The sequence below is a fragment of the Hippichthys cyanospilos genome, chromosome 18 (assembly GCF_059441005.1).
Source record: "Hippichthys cyanospilos isolate Australia breed blue-spotted pipefish chromosome 18, RoL_Hcya_1.0, whole genome shotgun sequence".
Classification (NCBI taxonomy): Eukaryota; Metazoa; Chordata; class Actinopteri; order Syngnathiformes; family Syngnathidae; genus Hippichthys; species Hippichthys cyanospilos.
In genome coordinates, this window is record NC_142386.1 from 8,424,073 (window position 1) to 8,441,589 (window position 17,517).

The 17,517-nt window shown below is 39.7% G+C and overlaps 2 protein-coding genes and 1 long non-coding RNA gene across 4 annotated transcripts in view; 1 reads left to right on the forward strand and 2 right to left on the reverse strand.

Annotated features, from left to right (window-relative positions):
• Positions 1-6,382, reverse strand: part of fam222ba (family with sequence similarity 222 member Ba) — a 35,982-nt gene extending 29,600 nt beyond the window's left edge. The window contains exon 1 of the mRNA XM_088441248.1: positions 6,226-6,382. The gene's annotated coding sequence lies outside the window, so the exon portion shown is untranslated. The remainder of the gene's footprint in view (positions 1-6,225) is intronic.
• A 3,811-nt stretch (positions 6,383-10,193) lies between these two features.
• eral1 (Era-like 12S mitochondrial rRNA chaperone 1) lies at positions 10,194-13,903 on the forward strand. The gene is made up of 11 exons (XM_088441254.1): positions 10,194-10,438; positions 10,631-10,786; positions 10,886-11,013; positions 11,223-11,300; positions 11,370-11,416; positions 11,475-11,536; positions 11,627-11,739; positions 11,807-12,097; positions 13,016-13,165; positions 13,249-13,329; positions 13,596-13,903. Exons 1-11 carry the CDS (start codon positions 10,333-10,335, stop codon positions 13,716-13,718), a joined length of 1,335 nt encoding a protein of 444 aa, XP_088297380.1. The 5' UTR covers positions 10,194-10,332; the 3' UTR covers positions 13,719-13,903.
• Positions 11,342-15,756, reverse strand: LOC148408848 (uncharacterized). 2 transcript variants are annotated; one of them, XR_015868611.1, is made up of 4 exons: positions 15,691-15,756; positions 13,548-14,037; positions 12,995-13,095; positions 11,342-12,067 (listed from the first exon to the last, which is right to left on the reverse strand). It is a non-coding gene; the product is annotated as an uncharacterized LOC148408848 (long non-coding RNA). The 2 variants fall into 2 exon arrangements; XR_015868610.1 differs by lacking the exon at positions 13,548-14,037 and having other exon boundaries at positions 15,691-15,737.
• Positions 15,757-17,517: the final 1,761 nt, after the last annotated feature.

A 17,517-nucleotide genomic window follows, 5' to 3' on the forward strand; every position in this document is an offset into this window, starting at 1 on the left:
CCATAAACAGAACGCCGCATCTGGCCTGCTCCTCGGCTGCTGATGGAGGCGGATAAACAGCTCTGTTGTCTCCAGTGACTCCGTGGAGGCTGATCACGCCGAGATGCCCTCGTGCCTCCCGCTGCTCGGGCTGTTGTTACTGCCGTGAATGTCACAGTCAGGCGTGCATTCTTTCACGATTGCCCTCCAGATGAAGACACAACAATTGCTAAAAGCCCTATGTGGTCTTGGGTGTTTGCTTGCAGCACTGCCTAGCTTGGGGTTTCAGGTTTGTCGATAGCGCAATCTGCCCGGAAAGCAAATGGAGCCGGCCTGCTAACATGCAAATCCTCGCAGAACATTATAAGAAGTGCCAACGTGCGTTGCGAAGGAAGGCGCAGCAGGCCCGGTGCCAAGTCATTTGGCTAAAGACAAAGTCAATGTCATATGACCCCGCAACCCTGTGGGTTCATTTCCTGACAGAGGCTCAGGCAAAACTGGGCCACAGTGCCACAACGCCCCATTTGCATGGATCATGCGCCCCCACAGTTCTGACCTCTTTTTGACCCTCGCACTGTCGTCTCCAAGATAGGAATGCACCAAATTTTCACCCACTAAAACGTTTGGGCTGAAAAAGGCAAAAAATAAACACATAAATAAACATTTTCAGTTTCAGCCAAAAGACAATTGAAACCAAAATAATGCATTTGAAAATAGATGTTGTGACGCAAACACCAGCAAACCTCTGAAGGAGAGGGACATCGCTTAGTAGGCAACTACAGAAAAGAATTTCAGCAGGTAGAAAAAAAGCCACTGCCCAGATTCTACTTGTACTTCTGAATAATTATATTCAGAGCCATAGTGTGCAGTTTCACTTATTTTTGTCATTCGTCTAAAAGAACTGTACAGGCCGCTGCGTGTAGTGTTAACAGCCCATTCCTGAAGTTGATTGGCTTCCGTGAAGCAATGTGCGAACAAATTTGTTCCTTTCGGCATTTCGGCTTCCTCGTTTTTCTCATTTGCAGTTTTCTGTTAAATTTCCTCTCCGTGTCCGGCACTACACCCACCGCAGCAGCGAGGACACACGGGAAAGAAGAAGGGAATACGGGGACAACCTGCACTTCAAAAACTACCAAGGTGCAGAAAATAGAAAACTCCTATATATGCACATAAAATTCACAGGCAGCACCTGCTGGAGATTTAACATCCAGCGGTCCCTGCAGGGAAATGAGATTTGGGGAGACAGCCTGGTTGCACATTTCCAATTCAAATACCACTTTTAATGGAGCTCGTACCAGAAAACACGCGCTAGTTAGCCGGGCTGTTTCAGTCAACAACAACAGGAGGGCAAAATAAGCGACGGCCGGCTCACAACACTCTTAGCAGCTTGTGATGAGTTATTCACAGCCGATACGGCGATGCCTAAGACATAAAGTAGGTCTTTGATATGATCCTCTTATTGCTGCAGTCTTAATGTTGCGCGGCAGATTGTTCTGCTGACAAGTGCAGGACCTTCTGCGACATAAAGCATGTGGGCTTCAATGGGAGCCACTCAGGAACAATTGCTTTTACTTCGCGAGACCAATCGGAGGTCGCTCCTAGTTTAATCCAGTCAATTTAGCATTTGGAGAGGCCGTGGGTGGGTTCACGTTGTACTGCCCTCGCTGCTCCAAGGATTCCGCTCAAGTGAGCTGAACAAGTAGCTCATCCATACACAAATTTTTTACCTCTGTCAAGAGAGATGTTCTCGAGCATGTTTTTTTTAATTTGTCAATGGCCATCCCCTTTTTGTTTTCATTTAACTACCTTGTTTGTTTGGCTACTTTGGGTAATTAAGTAATCAATTACTATTCTAATACTGACAATACGCCCGTATTTTAGTAACTCAAGTTATCAATTACTTTAGTACTTAATTACTTAAGTAATAGTTGACTTCATGACCCAAAACAATAGAATATTTTGGAACCTCGATTACTTAAAGTAATTGATTACTTTAGTACTTAACAACCGAAATTAACAGGTTAACTTAGTATTGAATTAATTCAGTACCAACATTTTTATTAAAACACACATATATAATTAATATATATATATATATATATATATATATATACACACACACACATACACACACACTCACACATAGCCTATATAAGTATGTGTTTGTGCTTGATTGAGGTAATATATTCCATGATATGATGGGAATGGACTATTCACTTTGTAAGATTTTCATATAGGAAGTCGCAAATGTTTATGCAAATGCTTGTTTTATACAACATTATGCAAACTCCCTTTTAAGAAATGTAGAAACTACGTCAGGCTGCTGTGCTTATCTTAATAACCACAAAGGGGTAAAAGTTCGTCGTAGATTATTTTGTTTGGATCCAAGGTAACAGAAATTTCAGGTGGTGATAAGATTTTGCATGACAGATGTTTTAAACCTTGGCATACTGCTCATATTTCTTTTTATTTCCACTAAGCCATGCATGCATGCAAACACACGCACACACCGCGGGCCAAAAAAAGCCGAGATGCTGCACTTTAAAAAGCAAATAGGCCTCTTCTGCCTCCACTGTAAATCAATACATTCCAACACATTTGTCAGTGGCTGGCAGAAAAGCCGAAAGGCAAACTTGCTTTTCTGCCCTCAAGCAAAGACTCTCGGTTTGCGGTGACAGGTCAAAGAGTCAGCACATGACTCATGAACGAGTGGCATTTCCCTTCGGAGGAGAGCACTCATTTTCTAGCATGCTGACCAGCGTGACATGAACAAATGAACCAGGTGCTCCTGACATTCAGTCTTGTCTGTTAGCTTTACAGCTGCTAAGCAAACTAACAAATCATTTTAAGGCTTAAGGCCAAGTTGGAAAAAAAAATTGCAGCCGCATGCGGAAATTGACCAATATTTGGGGTTGAACTAAAAAAAAAAAAAAGACTGTCAAACAATATCATTCATGATCTAAAAAGGTATCACGCAAGAGTCAAAGTGTTAAACGTCTCCTAGCATTTTCTTTGGATGCTTTGTGAAGAATATTCACTAGAAGCAAGGCTTTAAGTAAGCAAATTACTTTACAATGAAGCAGCAGAGCTGAACGCTAACACTAAGCACTAGATTTAGCTGCTAGCTATGTAGCCAGTGACTGGCTAGCATCCAATGTAACTTTGTCCATAAAAATGTTTACAAAACAATCATTGTAAATTTGGATAGCAAAAGCCTGTGGCAAGTTTTTTTTTTTTTTTTTAAATGACATACCCTCTTGGGGCCCCTCTTTAAGAACAAAACAATCATGGCTCAGTTTAACCACTTGAGCACCAGGATACCAACAGATGGCGCTAAACCGTAGTTGCTTTGGCCTGAGAACAAAACAGCACTTAGGTAAGTTTTCATTTTTAAAATTGTAATGAATAAAATAGAATATGTTTTGCCCCAATGCATTTCAATAGATGTCTATTATAGACAAATTTTCAGTATTCAGGCAATTACTTGGTGCGAATAGCAGGGGTCAACAGTAAATATATAAACTATATAAAATTTTCCTTTTCGGTTCACAGAATGTAATATGTGGCACAATTATTGAAGTTAGAATAAAATGGAACAGAATAGACTAGATCAGAATGCCTATTTTTGTCATTGGATAACTGACAAGAACATTAATCGATTACTTCATGCATATGCATTTGTGTTACTCGTAGTAGAATGGCTGTATTTAAAACATTTATGCTTAATTGATGTTGCATTATGTATTGTATGATTTTAACAAACTGTGGCATTGGTTTGTGTGTAAACTAGCGATGCCCAGGTCAATTGTTTGCACAACTTCCTTGCATCACCCACCTAATCACTGCTTGTAAAAATAGCAATTTGCTTTGTTTTGAAAGGCAGGTCCACAAAAGAAGCTCAACAAATTTCACGACAAATATTTAAGTTTACAGGGATCCGCTATGGATTTATGTTTAATGAATAACAACACAAGTGTTGTAAACAAACATTTTGGAAAAAAAATCTGCAAATATCAGCCATTTGGCCAAATAATTTAGCCTGAATCGCTCGGCACTACCTAAAAAACGTCTGAGAATCGCCAAATTTGCTAAAGCTGACCCGCTGTGGGGTTTCACAATACAAGATTATTAGCATCACAATATCCCAGCCTACCTACAATAAAAGCCTCATTTTGGTAGAGGTGACATTAGAGAACTTTACAGATGGGAGAGACCTTACAGCCATTTGTTTCCAAGACCTAATTAATCTTCATTGCGCTGGGAAACATAGCACCCCGTCGCAAAAAGGCTTCCTTCTACTCGATAATTGCACAGAGTCCGGAGGCCTGAGTTTCCCCGACGACACACTCTGAAATTTAATTATCTGCTCCTTGGAAAACGTAAGTGAAGAAAGCTATGCTGCAAAAGTGCACATTGGACAAGCAAGGTCAGGCCAGTCTCTGGTCACATCTAAGCTTGTCTTAAAGTCAAATAAGTCAACTCTATCATAGAGGCAATTTTTTGCTTATACACAGAAAACTAAAGATCGAGAGAAAAGTCAGCAGTGGGTGGCATTAACATGTGATGACGCATGGACATCGAGAGCAAGGCAGTCTTGTCGCATTTTGCAAACTCATGTGATGCACGAAAGTCACATGGCCGCAAATGTGAATGCAACGTTTCACACGGTTGCAAGCGAACGGGCTTTGACCATCACGCATCTGGTGAGTGACTGATAATGTTGCAGGTACACAGAATAACAACCCGGCACATGTTTCGTGCTTTGCCGATACTCTTAATTTATGTAGCTGCTTGAAAAAGTGTATTTCCATATCTTGATTGTCATAAACATTGTGAGAAATTCTCATCTTTATTTGTGCAATTTTTTTTTGTTTTTTTTTTTACATATTATGTTACCTCAATTTCCTGTGAAAAGACTATTTTTATCTTGTTCTACCCTTTTTAATAAACAGATATACTTTATTTTTGTTTCATCTTATTTTATACTATAAAAGCTGTAGAAAATGCTAGCTTTGAAGATTAGAGGTTGCCCACATGCTGTTTTTGTGACCAAAGGCATGTTCCTCATAAATCAAAACAACAAATGTATGATGATTCTTTGCACATCAATAAATTGAAGCAGAAATTATTTTTAATGGAATAGTATAGTTACGAATCAAAAATCAATTCTGAATCTAATTACAGACCCAAAAATCAGAATCGGATTGTGACACAAATATTCCCACCCCAACAATACACACAACAAAACACAAAAAGTTCAAGCATCTCACCAAATGGAAAGCATTCATCTGCACTATTTGCCTATTGTGCAGTCCTGGGAGTAATGCAAGCCAATGACTTTACAATAAAATGTACCTCAGAGCACCCCTTCCAAAAAAAAAAAACAGCAGCGGTATTAACATTCCACCGTGCAAAGATCAGACTCAGAGGGGGCAGAAACATCGATAGGATCCCATTAGTTAAGTGCGCCCTTAGGATACCCGAAATTTGATCAGAGACAGACCTCTTCTGTCCAGACACAAACCATTAGGCGATGTGGTGAAAAACGCCTCACAAACTACCTCCTCTTCTTCATCATCATCGTCGTCGTCGTCACTCGTCTTCCTCCGAGGTCGACGTGCGGCCCGGTGACGTCAACCTTTTGTTATCACCTTTAACACTTGCCTTTTGCAGGTGGATTAAAAAGCCTTCTCGCTGAACATCAACATTGCAGTCAACGTTAAAAGACAATCAAACACCTCCATGCGCACTGATAGGAGGAAACAACTTAATTATGTCTAAATAAAGCCTTGACACGAATAGCACAAACAACTTGAACCGCAAAAGACGCCAGGAGGCACAACGAGGATTACGACCAGGATGATTTCACACGGAAATGGTCGTAAATCCAAAAGTGCTGTCACAAGAACTAGCTAAGCATCTTAATAGTCCCAATAAAGAACCGGTTTCATTCAATGACTATTCGCTTCCAGCGTGAATGTATTACGAGTGCAAATTAGGCATCCGCTTGCTTCTTGGAGACTGTAGAGGAGCTACAAAGCCTCAGGTTGCTAGTAATAAGAGTGGCAGCTGAGTGGCCAGCTCCAGGCTAGCTAACCTCCTAGCACGTCTCAAACGTACACAGTCAGTCCCATTGTTGCCCTCTCCTCCTCGCCTTTGCCCAAATTCAGACGCGCGAGCAAACGCGCTGCAGGTGTCACCGACAACGGAGCGCGAATGGCGCGGAACGAAGGCGAGACTACTTACTCTCCGTCAACCTCTGCGAAAGGCATCGTTTAGTTGGTCGCCATGGTTCTGAACGGACAGATTTACTCCAGTCGCTCTCCGCTGCCGAATCACTGCTGCTGCTGCTGCTGCTGCTGCTGCTGTCTGCGGCAGGCAACTTCCGGCGCATGCGCTCTACAACGCTACGTCGACCCAACAGTTAAAGGGGCAGCCGGTGTGCGACGCTTATTCGATGATAGGAATACTCGATTTATCCAGCCATTTAAGCAATAAAAACTTAATGTTTTGTCTATGATTAATTTCATGACTCAATTGTTTGTTAGCTGCAATTGATACCGTTTTAAAAACACCCACCAATCAACTCACCTGTTTTCTAGAGTTGGTCATGTGACATGCGCAAGAGCCATGATTGGTTGTTATCTGAGTCTCTGAGAATATGCAATATTTTTCAGTCACAGTTAGTGAAAAAATATGTTTTTTGAAGCTATTCAGCGCTTCTCAATTATTTTTTTACAACCCCCCAGGAAAGAGATAACATTTTGCGCACCCCCAGTCACTATAAATAAAATCCTTATCAACAAAAAAATATATATAAGTATACCTAAAGTCATATCCTTTTATATGAGTTAACTTTCAACAAATGTTAACTTTTCTTTTTAGAGGGTTTATACAAGTTACAGGTTAACCTGAAACAGGAAACAAAAAAGTGTATCAAATTGCCTGAAATAAGAAAATATGTCAATTTCATTATTACATATTTATAAATTATAATCTTTTTAATGTTGAACAAAAATATCAAATAAAAAAATAATAATAAATGTAAATCGAACATATAAACTTGATATAAAACCAGCGGCATTTTCTGATTCAAATTGCTTATTTTGTTTTTTTATTTCACCCCTAGCTTGTGGGTGGCATGTAAAATGGAAGAACATAGTGCTGTATGTGGTTGACTACAAGTTACAGGACATTTAAGGTACAAGCTTTATCAGTGACAAAAAAAGTAAGCTTTGCGGAAATTGGTTGAAAATGGGCAAGCTAAGAAAACAAATTCAATGTAAATGAATTGCCTTTGGTGGGAACGTTGCCCCATACCAATATGGTTGCTGCTTATGCCATATGTATACATACACGTTTCATTGAAGGTTGTACATAATATTATCGCACGGGTTCTACTCAGTCGAACATCCGAATCTATGGTGTCTCTCATTGTATGCTAGCATTAGCATTAAGGTAATGTGATTGTTTTAACCCTTGTGTACACACTTTGCAAACTACTGTATAAACGTTGCATTTTTTTCCCTAATTTTTTAAATGCTTTTCAAGACGTAATTGTTAAAGTGATTAATTAATATTTTCTTTTCCTTCAACCATTCTAATTGCTCAGTGGCATTAGTTATATCCATACATTTGCATTTTAAGGCACTTTAAGACATAGCCATTAACTGGTCTCGATTGTCATAAACAGGCCTTGATGTAAAACACAAGTAAACAAAGAATCTTCTGGTTGTTGATGTAGTTTGACGGCCGCTCAACGGAATGTTGCAAAAATCGCAGGAAAATCAATGTAATAAATCCTCTTAAAATGCATCTGAAAAAATGTAATTATGATGGTTTTATATGGTCCAAAATTTGGGCAATAACTATTTTTTTGCACACAAAATCTCACACGTTCAGCTGCAATCACATAGAAATGTCAGAATCATTGCATTTTGAAATTTTAAATCATCTGCTGGAAATTTCAGCTCCCTAGTGTTTTTTTTTCCCCCATTGATTCTTTTATATCATAAAAAAATCAAAATAATTTCCATAATTTGTAACATAATGCCACAACACGTGAAACTACTGCAGTAAATAGCTCCCCTCAAGTACAGTACTGATGTCAATTCATTAAAAAATCTGCATTCTCGCATCAAAGTGATAAGGTGAAACATGTCATAGGGTAGCATGCCGGCATAGTGGCCTGACACGTTTGAGGTTCTGGGTTCGAACCTTGGGTTGGGCCTTCTTGTGTGCAGCTGGAATGTTCTTCCATTGCACACGCCTAGATTGCACTACATGTATTCTAATGCTCCCGCTAAATTCAGCCCGCAAACCTTGCTCTCCACATCAGTGGGTGAAAGAAGGGGAAAATGCGGCGTGAAAGCCCAATCACATGCAGCGCTTAAAGTTCAGCAGGTGGGGAAGCAGTGGTAGCAGCAGGCTCCATCAGGAAATAATACAAAGTTAATGATGCAGAATGGTGCTCTCTCGCTCCATAGCGGAGACGACGTCAATACGGGATGTTAAGAGAACGCTGTTCCCAATTATGCTTTTTATATTCACCGATGACATGAGCGATGATTTCAAAGGGAGGCATTATTGATTCCCTCGGCAGACAAGTTCCATCGATTGGAAGTCTTTACTTGATCTCTCCCACTGTGAAAGAGATTGTACAATCAGAGCGTGAGTGTGACCTATATGGTTAGTTTGGGGGTTGAATTGCCTTTTAGAAGGAAAAAAAAAAAAAAAAAACAGCGCAAGGACAGAGCAGTGATTGCTGGGTTCAGGGACCTTGGGCGTCTATCGCATAAGTCGAGCGTAATGTTGAGCCATGCCTGATTGATAAGCAGTCCAAAGTAACATATCGGTTCATTAATCTGTTAAGAATGTGAGACGGGGAGCCAGCCAGCTGTGCAGGATCACGCCTCTCGATGCAATCACGGCGTGATGGATGCTCTGATGCACTGACACATTGTTTTTTTTTTTTCCCCCACCTCTGCTCCCCATTGACATGCCTCCATGGCTCATGTGCTTATTATTCCGTGAACTTTGTTATTCCTCGTGAGCAGGAAGGTCTTATTAGAGGAGACACCGCCAGTTATTGCATGTCTAATCCAAGCTAATGTTAGCACTGGAGTATAAAATCTGAAGCCTCGTGTCATCCTGTTCACCGGCTGCCGCGTATGCCACATGCCGCATGATAATTACATTGAATTGATGGACTGAAATGTAGCAGCAATGAGAGGTTTTCGTCGGAACACGTGAAGTTTCATCGGCGAGTGCTCTTCAAACGGCAATGTGGGCTACAGCTTATGATTAAAATGGTCCGCGGGCAAAGCCTTTTTTTAGGGAGAGTGCTCTTCCTGAAGGCCAAAGTTAATGCAGTCATAGAGAGCAGTTTGATACACGCCCACGTGAAATGGCCATGTGAGGAAAGCCCTGAGGTAGAGCAGGCCTTGAATGATAGTGAGTAAGGCAAAGAGTGGGAGAAAGGCAGGGGGGGTTACTGATCCTCAAATATCCTTTCAGTGTCTGCTTCACTTTGAATTCCGCGGTAAACTGTCAGGTAAAAGCTTTATTTTTTGTCTTGCTTATCCATAGTTGAAGAGCTTTTAGTGTTTGATGATGACAGATTGTGAGCCACCTGATATCCTTCATCATCCTTCCTCACTGGAGGTGTGTGCTGCACCCTGAGCGACTCCTCCTGGACTAACAAACAGCCGGCGTGTTTGGACGATGAGGAGACATCTGCTCGGCCTGCCTTTAGCACAGCAGATGAAAACAAGATGTTACCTTCATCAATCTATACGCAAAATGTCTTTTTAAGTCAGATGATTAACCTCACATATCCTGTTTATGTCTATCTTGTTCATGTTTATCAATGGCTCTGCCCCTGATGCCTTTCATCCAGTTAGTTTCACCTGCAATCTTAAGGAGGACAAGCACTATAGAAAATGGACAGATGAATAGTGTACTTTGTTAATGCACTAAATTGATTAGTGTATGTGTTTTTATCATTATTTGTCACCTTCAAACCGACATGTTTTCTCCAAATACTATTCAACTGCCGCGAACTATAAATTGTTGAAAAGCATTTTTAACTCCCTGCCAGAAAATTCGCATATATCAATTTCTTAAATAGCATTTTGCTTTTTGGGCCGTCATGAGTGTTGCTAGCAGGTTAAGTATGGCCGCTAGAGGGCAGTTTTCCAAAGAGGAAGCTCATCTTGGAACCGGAAAACGTGCCTCGTTGATCAAACAAACATGGCTGCGCCCTGTTGACGGAGCTGGTGTGACATAAACAAATTCTAATCGTGCGTTTAAGTACATTTAGTTACACAAACCTGTGATTTATGAAAACGCGTGATGGCTCTGAGAGTGTGTCGGCGTTTGTTCGGGGACTCGGCTGTCCTCTCCAGACGACTCGTCGTGACTGTTCGACGGGAACCTGCGCAATGGCTTCTCATCGCAGGTTAGCCTTCATAGGGTTGATGACTATTCTCAAGCTATTCACAGACTGTCTGATCTGAATAACAATGTAGTTATACTAAACTAATGTAAGTTGGGCTTTTGAGTTTTGATTCAAGTAAAGGTGGGTTAGCAAATGCCGAACTGCGGTTTGTTTCTTGGCAGCGTGGTAATGGAGATGCTGGTGTCTTTACAGGGAATTCTGTGTACTCCGGAAGCAGCAACTCGTTTGCTTTCAGTTCAGCCCGTTCTATTACATCGGATGCATTTGTGAGCAGACTGCTTAAAGGCAGCCCTGCAGAGGCAGATGACAGCGATTATCACCTTCCTGCGTCTGTTCCTCCAGACAGAGGTCATTTTTCCAGTCTCCAAGATAACCACCCTGTCTTTCATTCCTAGTGTGGCTGTTTTCCTATTTATTGACTCATATGTGTTTGGGTTTTCATGACAGGTAAACAAATGTCGTTACTGCTCAAACAGCCCGATCAACCTGAACACGCCAAACTTTTGAAAGTGGCAATAATCGGCGCACCAAATGCTGGGAAGTCTACTTTGTCCAACCAGCTTCTTGGCACAAAGGTTTCCTCATTTAAAAATCAACTATTGTGTTTTAACTCCTCTGAAGTCGTTTTCTGGACTCAATTTGTGATCCTTAAGATTTGTTGGGTCTGATAGTTTGGTTTTTGTTACGTCAATGAGTCCAAATAAACAATAAACCTGCCGTCGTTTTAATTTTTTTACTCCTGTCCCCTTTATTTTTAATCTCTATATATCTTGTCACATTGAAGGTGTTTGCTGTCTCCAAGAAAGTACACACTACGCGGAAACGAGCCCAGGGAGTCCTAACAGAGGATGAAACACAGATAGTAAGACTTTGTATCCATTGCTATACATCAACTAAAGGCCATTGCTGAACCAGACACACTTTATTTTAGATTTTACTGGACACACCAGGCCTCACCACACCATCAAAAGTCAAAAGGTAGCTTTGTCTTTTTTACTCATTGTGCGTGAATTATTACTGACGTGCATAATGACAGACACCAGCTTGAGAAGTCGCTGCTTTTGGATCCTTGGAGCACGGTGACAGAAGCCGACCTAAGTAGGGCTGCATTTTTTAAATGAATTAATATATTTTCAAACAGTGAAATACAGTGAGCTAGATGTCAAAGTTTGATCACGTATTTTGCAGTGGTGGTCGTGGTTGACGTGTCGGACAGGTGGATGTGCCAACGGCTGGACTTTGAAGTGCTCAAATGCCTGGCACGTCACCCCGACATCCCAGCCATACTTGTCCTCAACAAGGTATTCTCATTTCAAATCATAAACACAATTTCCATACCATATAATCCTCTTGTTCTTGTTTCCCAAGGTGGACCAGGTGAAGATTAAGGACAGGCTGCTGGACATCACAGCGGAGCTGACCTGCGGGGTTGTCAACGGCCGCAAATTGCGCATCCGACCGGTGATTAAGCCCCCTTTGAGAGAGAAGAGGCCACAGAGGGATTCGGAAGAGCCGCCGGAGCAGGATGACACTGATGGAGACGAGTCTGCCTTGGCCAAAGAGCAGCTGAAGAAACTCAGGAGCCAGAACGGCTGGCCTGGCTTCAAAGATGTCTTCATGCTCTCGTCACTAGATAGAGAGGATGTGGAGACACTCAAGGTTAGGAAAAACATAGACATTCCAGATGAAATTATTCACATTTGTTGCAGTAATTAAAACAAATAATCAAAATAAAGCATATGGGTTTGAAAGTCTAGGCTGGGATGGAGTGAAATAACTGGCAAATCAATCAAATTAATCAGTAATTATTTAGAACCGATTAAAGGAGCCTCAGGGGTCCTTGAGATTTTAACAGGGTTTTTGCAGATATCAGCAAATCAAATTGAATGCTTTTTAATGCCATGACAGTAACAGTACAGTTTTCTTTTTCTGTTTAAAGGCAAATTAATTGGAACATGATGCAACTTGTTATTTTATATTGATGCTTGATGACACCATTTGCAAACGGTTGTATGTCTCTTTTTGTTAAGTTTTTAGATGGATTTACATTTATTCATATGGTCTTTTTTACCAAAAATGCTTTGATCTAATTAGGACTACTTTTCTGGAATGTTTTTGTTTTTTTCACAGAAATGACAGCACTTGAAAAAAAAAGACTTAAAATCACAAGGAATTAGATTTTTACAAACGTTTTAGAAGGTTTTATGACGTTACCTCTCAAACCAGTTAACAAATTATTAAATAAATCTTGTGTGTGGATTTCCTTGTTTTTGAATGGTTGGAAATCAAAACATTTAAAAAAATATATATGATTCAGACAAAGTACCGGTAATAATTAAAATGAAAATATATCTAATTAAATCATTCATTAGTTCGAGCCCTCGACATTTATGCGATATGTTCACATTTTGGACCTTGACACGAAGCAGAACATGGAGAAAATCCGTTTTCCTTGAAAAAAAAGGATATTTACCACAGTTTTATATTTCAAAAAGGTTTGCAGAAAAAAATATGTCATTAGCAGCAAAGTATATAAGTAGTATATGTTGTTATTACCTCTTCTTTTTTCCATCGCAGCGCTACCTAATGGTCACAGCCAAATCTGGAGCCTGGCAGTACCACAGCAAGGTATTGACGGACCAAAGTCCAGAGGAAATCTGCACCAACATAATCAGAGAGAAGCTTTTGGAGCACTTACCCCAGGAGGTGCCGTATGCAGTGACACAGGTGACGGATCAACCACACCTTGCCATACTGCCACATAATTTTATTTTTATTTTCTTAAGACGGAAATCTCTTTCTCCTTTCAGTCAATTAATTTTTGGGAAGAGGATGAGAATGGGGAGCTCCACATCTCGGTGAAAATTCATGCTGTGAAAGAAAGTCACATGGTAGGCCCCCTGTCTGTTGGTAGAAGCTGAAAATTTCTATGACTTTTTTGTTGTTCTTCTTTCAAGGGGGTCAAATAATGTTACTTTGGCGCCACCTTGTGGTACTTTGCACAAGTAACAGTGTTGAAGTGAATTGTGGAGTATTTAGGATTGCTTTGCTACCATCCCGTGGTGTCTTGGTGCCAAAGAACTATGTTGGTGTGAGATGAGACACATACCAGGAATTATGATGGAGAATTTCAAATCTCATTGTTTTGTTTGTGCAGAGGATGGTGATCGGCACGGCGGGGCAGATGATCGCACGTATTGCCCAAGAGACTAGCGAACAACTCACGCGCATCTTCCTCAAACAGGTCAAGCTCAAGCTTGCGGTCAAGATGAAGAAGTGATGATGATGATGGTGTGACTCTAAGTGGGCAGACATGCACCCCTCACAGACTGAATGGCTTTTTAAAAATATTTACTCAAATATAGGTGGATTCATAAAGCTGTCCCATATGTGAACGTCTGGAAGATGCTAAGTGGCTCATATGTCTTTTTTCAAACGTTCCATTAAACTGGCTTGAAAATGGAATCTTGTGAGCGTTGCAGCCTCTTTTTTACAATTGTTTGGTTTTGACTAGTTTGCTATCTTGTTCACAGCAGAGCGGCTTTGACGAGCTGATGGTTTATCAGTGGCTGTCAGGAGGTTTCACTTGACACCACCTACTACCACACACACACACACACACACACACACACACACACGATGGGACCTTCACAGTCTGCTTCCATTAACATAAGGGTTACAAAAACAGTGTTTCCAAGGGAATTTATGGCACTGTATTGTGCCGTAATGCTGAAATGCATTTTTTTATATCAAAGATAATTGTAGTTGACCAAAATAATCCATACTATGGCCCTGTTCATATATCTGGATATGACTTTGAATGAATTAGCTGTATTCATTGTTAGAATTTAACAAAAGAATACTTATACTAGGTGTGTCTAAACTATGGCCTTGGGGATATTTGCGATCTGCAATCCGCATTTTAGCGGCCCGTGACATTTACTAAAATTACATTTTGGCCCGCAATACTATCTTAAAAATTAATAAAAAGGTTTGATGCTCGACAGCGTTAGAAGTATGGAAAAAAAAATTATTCAATTCTCTCACTTTTTTAAAGAAATTCTCTTAAGAGTAGGGCCTGACCAATATGGATTTTTTGGGGCGCTGATGCTGATTTTTGGAAGGAAAAAAATAACATTTAATCAACTTGATTATCATTTTAAAAATTAAACGAGAATTTGTTTTCTCCCAAAGTGTTTCATTTGGTGTGAATTATATGCAGATTTTTACTATTCATCGTCTGGCCTGGGCACTATTACTCATAAATGGCAGGTCCCAACAGTAAATATTAATATTTTTTTAATTTAAAATAAACAACTGCCCTTTACTGTATGTTTCACAGAAGGCTTTGCTTGATGCAATAATGAAATGATAAGAACATTAATCCTTGTCATATATGTTTGTGTTGCTAGTATTTGAATGGGTCCCATATTTAACACATTTATGCTTAATTTGTTGCTCTATTATATTATTTTTAAAAACTGACTTTTGGTTGTGTTTAAAAAAGTGACTTCCAAGTCAATTTTTTGCACAGCTTTCTTGCATTGCTCACCTTATCATTGCTTGTAAAAAGGAAGATGTGTTTTATTTTAAATGGCAGGTTCGCAGAATGACATTGACAAATTTCATCATATATTTTTAAGGATACAACAAGGTTATAGTAGACTTTTTGTCCGATGTTTGAGGCGCCACTGAGAAATGTCCAAAAACATTTCACAAATCTAGTTAAATATTATTCTCATTAATTGAAAAAGTCCAGATGGACCACCACATTGGATTTTTTATTTTTTTTCTCCGAATGATCGATTTTAACTTCCTTTGCTGTTCCGATCCAAACACTTCTGAAATATACGTGAAGGCCGTGAACGCCTCACAAATGACATCCTTTATCTACTCACAGAACACACACGGTAAGTTTGCTTCAAAACATTTATTTTACTAATTCAAAATCACATAGAAAATCTCACTGCAATCTTTTCCCTTGAGATCCAGCCGATAATGAGCGAGAGCCGTAGAACCCTTACCATTACTAAAACTCAGTAATGGTAACGGTTTGACGGCCCCCCCCTCTCATCTCCGCAGTATGTATCCAGTGTGCATCCGGATGCGAGGAACGAATGACCCCCTGAATAGTACATCATCTATACTGTAGTGTCTTTTTGTTAAACTTACAGTATAAGATGATATCCTGTCCAGGGCACAAGCTTCTTTTACCAAAGTACAAATTCTGTCTTGATGTGTCCCATACTCACTCATTTGCGCCGGCGGCAGCTTCATGCGTGTTTGTGGGGGCCCCCTGTATGACGCCCCACTATTAGAAGGCTACTACGAGCTCATTAGCATACTGTGATGAGGGTTGGACTTTTTTTTTTTTGTGCTTATCTCATCCTGACCTGCATGGCTTTGTCCACACCCTGTCTTCATTTGCTCAAAGACATATGTGGTACAGTGTGTCCCCAAGAAATGGAAATCTTTTGCAATGTTTGGCAACTCCATAAATTTATAACTAATTGTGCTTGAAAATGTACTGCAGTTTAAAATTAAAAACAAAAAGCATTAAAATTGTTTAAACTAGGGCCCAACCGATTAATTGGCTTATTATTGTCTTATTAATTTGTGACCTTTATGTACTCTACCCATTTACAGCAGTTGCATACAAGGTAACACTGCTGTCATTATTTCTTACATATGAATCCATAATTTATATTATACAATTTGTTGATGAGCCCATTATGCAGACTTGGCATTCAAAATAAGCAAATCTTCATTTTTACAAGCAATGATTAGTTGAGTTGTGTTAAGAATTGACTTGGATGTCACTATATACAACAGTCACAATGTGTTTAAAAATAAAAATTAAAAAAACACGTGTAAAAATGTGTAAAAGATGACACCCCATTCAACTACTGGTAATATAAACATTTTATGACAAGAATTTATGGCCTTATATCTTCTTTAATCGCTGCATGCTATGCATTCTGGGAATTGAATTTTTTTTAAACCATATATTTGTTAAAACATCAATTTTCTACAGATGAATGTAGTGTGCTGCCAACAGTTTACATTTGAGTAAAAAAAAACATTGATCATCAAAAACTTATTAAAAGTTGTCCTTTCACAAAGTTGGAAATATGTTACAATCTTCTGTGTTTATATGTTTTCACCATTTTTAAATCCAAATACTTGATATTGGATTAAAATTTTCAAATTTTGCAGATATAACATAAAAAGCCCTTTCATTGCTTAATATTCAAGAAGCTGGATTAAAACAAAAAAACCTAACACAGAACTTGCTGTGTTTTTACACATCGTTCAAACCAAATCTGCTTCTTTGAATTATGTGAATTATACTTCTGTTTAAGTTTTGGGGGAACACTAGAGTTGCCTTGCAGCAACATTTTGCTGCACAGAATCCAGCAAACTATTCCAAAAAACTGTTTTGTGCTTTAATATAGTTCCATTTCCAATTCCTCATCGCAATGTGACACCCCCACGGATTAATGCCTGATACCTTGCGAGATAAAAATGTAATACTATGAGATGTCAGATGATGATGGCTTATCTGACTTTTTCTACTTAAATGGATTTACCCCCTGAATTTTGGGGATTTAGATTTCTTCTGGATATGCCACGCATCACATTCCCCTTCATACATGAGGCAGCTCCGATTTTTAAATTATTTTTAATATCAAACTATAAACTTATTTCGGTGACCTTTTACTCCCTCGATAAAAATGAGGGAATGTTGCCAAAGGGTATGGAGTATGGTGTAAGCACATGAAATCGTATCTTTCAAAGGCCTCTCTTATGTTACAATAACCATGACATTAAATGGCGCCTGGCTGTTTCCATGGTAACGTGCTCGCTAGTTAGGGCGTGGCACCTGCTTCAGTGGTTCTGCAGGCCCAGATAAAGAAAGATGTCAGACTATCAGGGTGGTTTGGTGTTTTGCTTACTTATCTGCATAGAAAAGCTTGGTTGTTGTTTTTTTTCCCCTCCCAACTCTTCTCCACTCCTGTCAATTTCATCTTTCAGCTTTTTGAATCTTTGTTGAGGTAGATTAAGGGATTCATTTTTGT

What these genes read in the sequence shown, in the direction of transcription:
- eral1 (XM_088441254.1), top strand. Translation starts at nt 10,333, where the DNA reads ATGGCTCTGAGAGTGTGTCGGCGTTTGTTCGGGGACTCGGCTGTCCTC. An exon ending in GCAATGGCTTCTCATCGCAG is followed by an intron (nt 10,439 to 10,630) that starts GTTAGCCTTCAT and finishes GTGTCTTTACAG; the next exon opens with GGAATTCTGTGTACTCCGGA. An exon ending in CAGAGGATGAAACACAGATA is followed by an intron (nt 11,301 to 11,369) that starts GTAAGACTTTGT and finishes ACTTTATTTTAG; the next exon opens with ATTTTACTGGACACACCAGG.